Below are 7960 nucleotides of genomic sequence, written 5' to 3'. Positions count from 1 at the left end.
GACGAATGAGAAACGGGTTGCATTCCGTTGACCATTTCAAACAATTGGCAGTGGCAGCTGCTGTGGCAAACCTTTGGGCACAGGAACACTAAGGGGACTAAGGAGGAACAGAGGACAAAACCTCAATTGAGGTTTAATTTTGAATGTACCAGAGCTACCGCACTGCGGAGCCATTGATTGCACAGTGTTCTGTGTGACATGAGAACACATTCAGAATATTGATAAGCCTACTCATTTTGCGTCTGGCTGGCTAATCGGTAAGTCCAATGAGGACAACGTCATGTTGTAAATTGGTGCGAATGCATTTGTTACCATTTACTTTTCAGTTCAGTATTGCCGTCCTGCCCAAATTTGTGATATTTGATTGATCTGGTTTGGCCAGAAATTTTTCAATTTAACCACAAATTTTAAACCATGGGCGTATTCCATGACTATAGCCAGGGATGGGAAAATGGTTGCATCAAAAAAAAAAAGAGTATCAGTCCAAACAACTTCGCAAATGCCTCAAACCTTAAACCATATTGTTGCATTTTCTGATTTTTGAGTTATAAAATGAACATAACCGATTAAATAAGTGGCAAAAGTAGCCAATATAGCACACAGCAGGAGCATAGCCGAATGGTATTTTGATTAATTTCAACTAAGGTTGGTTGTGACCATAAAGCATAATAGAGGGCATTAAAAACTTTTGAAACAAAGTTTTGCTGTGCAGCAAACTAACTATGCATATTCCTTATTAGATTGAAACGATTGTTATGTCTGCTACATACATTATAAAGATCCTAATATTCCCTTATTCATTACCCATAGAATAATTTTCATAATAATTACTTTAAATTTACGTAAATCCTAGAATGATTTCAAAAATTACAAAACAAAGCAAAATTTGGACCCATTGACAATGTGCCCTTGTCGTTTAAACATCAGTATTCTACTTCATTAGCAAAATGGTCCAAAGCATGCTTGACACGAACAGACTTCAATCATTAATAATATTTTTTAGTTTGCAGACGCTTTTCTACTGCCTTGGCCGAGCCTTGGGAAATATTTGCAGGCTGGACGTTTTCGGCTTGGCTCTTTTGCTGCTGCTTTTTGCTGGCCGTGAAAAAACAATGTCAACTGTCTTCAGAAACACATGTAGACATAAACGTCAATTCAGGACAGCCTTCCCACTGCAGTGGCGACTCGAGCAGCTCGGCTATACTGCGTCCTTAATCGATTATCATTTTTAATAATCATTTTCCGATGCCCTTAAGGCGGCCTCAGCTGGCGGACTCGCTGAAAGAAGCTGAGTCTGTTTTTGCTATCCGACCCGGTTATGGGCAGACAACCGCTTGACGTCTAGAGCGCATTGACATTTATGAGCGGAGCTCTGCGGAGCCCTAGGATCAGGGCGCATAAATATTTTAATTGCAAAGTTCTTATAAGATCCGTATATGTGTGGTGCAGGCGCAATCAAAGTTATTTGGACGTCATTGATTTATTAATTCATGTAAAACGTTTTTCCGCATGATTGAATTATATTTGAAGTTGGGGGATTTCAGATCGCTTCCAGGCACTTATAGCTCGTTCCATAGCAGATCGAACTTTAATAAATTGATACTGTAAGTCGAAATATTAATTTGGCAAGTTTAATATCATTACCTTTTGGTTTTTTGTAAGTAGTGTTGCCTTCAATGACTACTTCCCAAAGCTTGATATCTCCACGAATATTCACAATGTCGACGCACTCTGGCCTCATTTGATACTTAAAATGAAACAAGGACCTGTTGTTTACAAACAATTCGTAATAGCTGTCTCTGCAAGCAATTACTATGACAAACGCACCTCCTGGCCTTAGACTTGTATTTAAGCGAGACACTGTGCAGTTCACCCAATCGCCGTTTAAATAGGCACGTCGTGTAATAATAGCCGTGCCGATTTTGTCATGTCTACTACGCAAGAAACATGGACTGAAATAGAATGACACTGTGGGTTGCGGCCAAATTTCCTGTCCTTTCTGAAACGCTATACTGAATCTTTGGGGCATCAATCGGACACGACCTTCGATTCGAAGTGAACTTCCTTCAATGAGGAAGTTTTCTTCCAACAGCTTTCCATAGTAAGGAAGAGCGAGGCTCGGCTGGTAGAGGAACTTTTTAGATGACATCTTTGCCAGAGAAGATAAGACCATCCATTCAGTTTCCACATTCTCTCCATCTCGGGGAAGTTTGGTTGAATGTGGAATGGTTCGAGGCAATGAGTGTGTTAGGCGTATAGGATACTCGGAAACATAGTATGTATCGATAACGATGTCGGAAACATCTCCGAGTACATCCACAGCTTCCAACCAGCGATAAGGCATACGGTGAATATATTTCGCAAAATGATAGCCGTTGACAGAAATAAAGAAGCACTCCTCAGTAAGCAATATTTGCATCCAAAAAGACTTTCCCCGGTTCAGCTGGAAGGTTAAATATGATGAATTTTCCTCGGGTCCCCATTTTCCCTTAAGACGAGAATTGCGCGTTATATAATTTTGAGGAAGTCGTGATCCTATTTGCAGTAGTACATCGCACTCCTCGCATATTTCACTTCCCTGCTTGGTGAGAAAATCAATAACAAAATGCTCACATGCCATAAGGATCATGCCGTGGAAGACGAAACACAGTCCTGGCCTTGGACATTGGATCACTTTAAAATGTTTGCGTCGATGGGCTTCTGAGCGCTTTTCATAGAACAACGACATCGCGTCCATAACTCGCCTTAGAGCTACAGTGCACGCTCCAGGATACACGCTCATACACTTGCTCTCCATTTTATACGGCAGTGGTAGGGATATTGTTATTGTCAATATTGTTGTTTTACAAGGGAGATTAAAGTATATTATTTGAATAAATACCCAGAGTTTGACATTAAAAAAGAAAACTACAATACCAGAAATGTTGTAAGGTATTTTTTACTCAATAAATACCCATATAGCGACTATGCGTTCAATTAAATAAATATACATGTCCAGGTAAGAATAATCAAAATTTTATTTATTAACAAAAATATTCTATAATGAAACACGAGCGTATCACTTTTTTATTGTCGCTAAATTACTAAAAAAAAACATAAACAGCTACTACTCACTAAAGTACCATGGATTCTGATAGACTCGCAAATTTTTGCCTTTAATCATCTGATTTTTTTCGAGCGTTACATTCCAAAGCTTAACATCTCCTTGTATGTAGACGGTGTCCACCACCGCAGGGTTAACCTTATATTTAAAATCAGTCATAAACTGCCGATTGACATACACCTCAAAGGATGTTTTGGTACAAACAATGGCTAAACAAAAAGACCGCCCAGGGCGAAAGTTTGTGTCAAACTCCGAACGCTCTTCTTGTGCCCAAGCTCCATTAAGCCAGGCATTTCTACACACCACCGCCTTTCCAATAGCGCCGCTGCTTGCTTTCGAAAAACGTGGGTTTAGGTGGAATGCAATTACTGGATGTGGCCATATGTCCTGCCCCTGTTGCAGGTTTATGTAAAACGAGTGTGGAAGCAATCGCACTCGCCCTTCAATCTTCAAGCATCGACCTTCGACCAACGAATTTGGTGGCAATGCTCCATAATAAGGCAAAGTAAGGCCAAGATCATTCGAACTACAGTTACGCTTAGGCGAACTGTCCGACTGTGTGTTCGGGGCGCTAATAAGGCACCACTCATGAGGTATTTTGACAGTCTCCTCAACGCTGGCGTCAATTTCATTAATCCCATCATCTATGTGAAGCTCAATGTTATTAGCCTCTGACTGGGCTAATCGTTCAGGATATTTTAAGACCAAAGTTCGCTTCATTTCCACGTTACTTACATCTCCTTTTACTTCCAGAATGCGAACATCCCCATAAGGGATTCGATGAGTGTACGCTGCAAAGTGTTGTCCGTTTACCGATATCATATAGCATGCTTCAGTAACTAGCACTTGAATGGAAAACTTCTCGCCTCGACTTAAAAGAAACGGCAATGCCGAGGACACTTCCTCGCTTCCCCAAATATCCTGTACTTTGGTGTTGCGAACAATATAGTTTTGTGGCAGTCGTGGATTAATGTGGAGCGCCACATCTCGCGATTCATTGTTATAAGCAAGATTTATGGAAAACCTAAAAAGGATGAGGAACACTTTAAAAATTAATCACGTAAACTTGGCCACTTAACATACCTCTCGCAGTTTACCAAGAGATTCCCAGTCACCGTGAAACTTATCCCTTCGCTCAATTCCCCTATTTGATCGTTGAAATATTTTGGCACAGCATCTGCATATTCGTAAAATGTGGCCTAGAATGGGAATTTAATAAGTAAAATAGTAAAACTCTTAATTACTCTTAAAACAGTCTTTCACCCCTCAAGTTCAAGGTTTCTCGTAAAAGGCAGTGTTCGGATTAAAATATAGAAAAATTCCAAAGTCCCACTAGCCTTGTCAGCCATTTCATATATGAAGAAAATTTAAGATCAACTTAATTTGTTTATTTTGGGCACAAACGATAATACGATAAGTAATTTCCAAAGGATAATCAAAATAATAGTTGCTTAGATATATATATAATAGATATAAGCTATCATTATAATCTTTTAGTTATGTTTACATATTATCTAGTACATAGGTATGTAAGTACGTACATTTTTAAGTATACATTCTTCCGTCAATATTTTCAATGCTTGCTTACCTCATTCAAACCTCCCTTTTTCAGCTTGGGACAACAGCACATAATTTTTTCATATAAAACGCTAAGACACATTTTTTCTTCTGATTTTGAAATCTGAATAGCCAGAACTAAAAAAATAAAATATTCCTCTAATTCAAATTATGTACTTTGTTAAACACAGAACACTTTACGAATCGCTTGTCGAAATGCATTGGTTTTTAGACATTATAGAACGAATCAACATCGTGCTTGCTCGCTGGGTGTCTCACAGCACATTGAAAATGGAAAAGTCACTGTAACTTAAATACTGCGCATGTAAATAATATACTTTTAGTGCCTTAGAATTCGCTGCTGATGAATATATTCTGTCCTAAATCTTTCTGTTCCGTCTTCAGGAGCTCGAAGGAATTATTATTTTTTATGTTATTTAACAAAATAGTTTGGTTGCCAAATATTTAGCTGTTATTATTGTCTCCCCGTTTCGCGAATAACATGCTTGAAGAGAATTGAAGCTACGCCGCTATGACAACGCCAAAAGCTCTTTTTGAACTCGACATATAAAATCGACGACATATGTATGTATGTATGTATGTATGTATACACCCCAAACAGATGTGCAAATAAATGGCGAGTAAGCTCCTGAATTGACTTGTGTTGGGAGCTTGAAAAGAACAATTCAACTTTAAATAATTATGAAGAGTGGCTAGGGTTCAGACTTGACTAAGAGCTGAAGCCACCCACCTTGTCAGACCGCGACTATGCCAAACAGCTGTTAAGAGAGCAGCACGCGAATAGGGGAATTACTGCGGAGTACGATAAATGTCAAAACAAAGATAAAAAAGAGAAGAGCATTTGTACATGATGTGTACAAGCGCACGCATGTACGTATGTAAGCACAACCTCTAAACCACAGCAATTGTGCTCAAGTTTTCCAATTACGCACTTTCAATTCATTTCCATCCATCACCTCGATGTCGCTGATGCAATCCGAAGGAAAGGATATTGAGCTCTCCGCCTGTAGAAACCTCTTGTGCAGTTCCGTTGTCGTACCGTCCAAGGCATCTATATTTTGGTCACACTATACACTTGCCTCAACAGCTGCAAAATCAATGTGTGTGTCTTCCGATGCTTTGAGCCCTGACGGTCGCGGCAATAAAATCCAAACAGTTAAACTTCGCTCGATTTTGAAGGTGTTCTGCCACACAACATCTGACAGATCTACGAGTTCTGTAAACAGCTTTTGGAACACTGGCGCTTTGATACATAAAAGCTTTAAAAACACAGTGCACTGGCGCCACCAATCAGTGTCAGTGTAGACAATTTTTTTTAAAACAGAATGGCCTCGCCCTACAAAGCCCACTTGAAGCCGCAGTGGACAGCCGCAGACACGACATACATAAGATTTTTTTTAATCCGCTCTATCGCACCTGTTTGATGTTGTGTTAAAAAAAGGTGCAACTTATTTAAAATCGCAGTGAAGTCACTATACACAACTCGTTTAAAATCGTAGTGGAGACACAAACCACTATTGGTTTAATATCGCAGAGCCACTATACACAACTCATTTAAAACATAGTGAAGTGACTAAACTCAACTTAAAACTACAGTGGCGCCATTGTGTATAGTGGCGTTAGTGTGGAGTGTTTTTAAATTGGTGTAAGCGCTAAAGAAACAACCCTGTCAGACCGCGACTGTGCGAAGGGCTATTAAAAGCTCCCCCACAACGCGAATAAGGGAATTACTGCGGAGTACGCTAAATGTCAAAGCAAAGACGGAAAAAGAGAAAAACACTTGTACATGATGCGTACAATCCACATGTGTACAGACATACATTTTAAGCACTAAACCACTCAGTATTTGCGCTATGGTATCCCGATTACGCACTTTAAATTCATTTCCATCCACCACCTCGATGTCGCTGATGCAATCCAAAGGAAAGGGTCTTGTGCCCTCCGCCTGTAGAAACCTCTTGTGCAGTTCCGTTGTCGTATCGTCAAAGGCATCCATATTTCGGGCACAGTCTGCACCCGCCTCAATGGCTGCAAAATCTATGTCTGCCTTCCGATGCATTGGATCGGATGTTTTTGAGGACTGACGCAACCAGAACTCGCGGCAATGAAATCGAAAAAGTTCCAAGCGGCGCTTGATGCGATAATAGTTTAAACTTCGCTCGATATTAAAAGTGTTATGCCACAGAGCATCTGACAGATCGACGAGTTCACGAACCGAGTGGCAGGCCAGGAGTATTATTGCCGTCATACTGACTATGCAAAGATGAGGTTACCGATTTTACACGATGCAAATGCGGTTTTGAGCAAGGAGCTTATACGCTCTCTCGCTCTTTTGGTGCAATTCAGCGCGCTTTAATGTACGAGACTTTTTCTGGCGGAATACATATATAGGTACACATGTATGTATGCATGTATCTGACAGCCAAAATACGTGTGCCTTTAGCGGCGGTTTGTGCGCGGACTGTTCGGAATTTGATTTTATGCCGGCCTGACCCAGTCCACCCATAGCTCAATACTTTTTATCAACCCCGAGATATGTAGCTTTCGGATTCTGATAACATTGTCTACGCAAACAAATTTAGTCATGCGTGGGTGCCTATACATGCACAAGCACATAAAGAAACTTTTCTAGATATATGTATATTCTTCATTCATATGTATAAGTACAGGCGTTTTCTGTCGTATTCGATAGCGGTGGTAGTTCTTTTTGGAACTATTAATGTATCATAATCATAAAGGTGACGATGCAATGCATTTAGTATCGACAAACTTACATCCTCATTTTTAAACCTCTGATAGGTTTCATCCTGGCTTCGTTTTTGCTTTCCACAGCAGCAGGTCATTTGGATTATTGAAATAAGTTGATCTCGGAACAGTTGAAAACGTTGCTATTGTTCATTAAATAGCTGAAAAACAATCTGTTACCAATCGCTAAGAAAACCTTGTTTAACGTTAAAAGTTGCATGTTAATAATTAAATAAAAAAAATATTTTATTGAACAAGTATAAAATGTTCTTCATTTTTAGAATCACAGGGGCGTTTCACGTAAACACCTACATATGTACAAATTTTAACTTGCTCGATTTCAACAACCGCCACACGTCGCGAAGCTTTTCAAACTGATATTTTGCTTTGCACATTTATCATTCTCTGAATCAGCCATTAGACCTCTCGCTGTAAAAAGAGAATGATGTACATACATACATATTTACATTCGTATGTGCATGTTTTTAAGGCAATTGCCTATTAGTTGTTTTATTTCATTTTCCTGCTGTTTTT

The 7960-nt window shown here is 39.5% G+C and overlaps 2 protein-coding genes across 6 annotated transcripts; both read right to left on the bottom strand.

Moving 5' to 3' along the window:
- Positions 1 to 1143: 1143 nt before the first annotated feature.
- On the bottom strand, positions 1144 to 2887 carry LOC116801576 (galectin-9). The gene is made up of 2 exons (XM_032722053.1): positions 1645 to 2887; positions 1144 to 1586 (listed from the first exon to the last, which is right to left on the bottom strand). The coding sequence occupies exons 1-2, from the start codon at positions 2795 to 2797 to the stop codon at positions 1519 to 1521; spliced, it is 1221 nt and encodes a 406-aa protein (XP_032577944.1). The 5' UTR covers positions 2798 to 2887; the 3' UTR covers positions 1144 to 1518.
- Positions 2888 to 2999: 112 nt separating this feature from the next.
- LOC6617195 (galectin-9) lies at positions 3000 to 7797 on the bottom strand. Of its 5 annotated transcripts, XM_032722036.1 has the most exons (4): positions 7739 to 7797; positions 7456 to 7587; positions 4187 to 4302; positions 3000 to 4127 (listed from the first exon to the last, which is right to left on the bottom strand). In XM_032722036.1, exons 2-4 carry the CDS (start codon positions 7522 to 7524, stop codon positions 3107 to 3109), a joined length of 1206 nt encoding a protein of 401 aa, XP_032577927.1. In that variant the 5' UTR covers positions 7525 to 7587; positions 7739 to 7797; the 3' UTR covers positions 3000 to 3106. The 5 variants fall into 5 exon arrangements, with proteins under 5 accessions (XP_032577927.1, XP_032577924.1, XP_002041522.1 ...); XM_032722033.1 differs by having other exon boundaries at positions 7456 to 7797; XM_002041486.2 differs by lacking the exons at positions 7456 to 7587; positions 7739 to 7797 and adding an exon at positions 6555 to 7087.
- Positions 7798 to 7960: the final 163 nt, after the last annotated feature.

The sequence above is a fragment of the Drosophila sechellia genome, chromosome 2L (genome assembly GCF_004382195.2).
Source record: "Drosophila sechellia strain sech25 chromosome 2L, ASM438219v1, whole genome shotgun sequence".
NCBI classification, from domain to species: domain Eukaryota; kingdom Metazoa; phylum Arthropoda; class Insecta; order Diptera; family Drosophilidae; genus Drosophila; species Drosophila sechellia.
The sequence above is the reverse complement of the archived record's forward strand: the minus strand, read 5'-3'. Positions and strand labels throughout refer to the sequence as shown.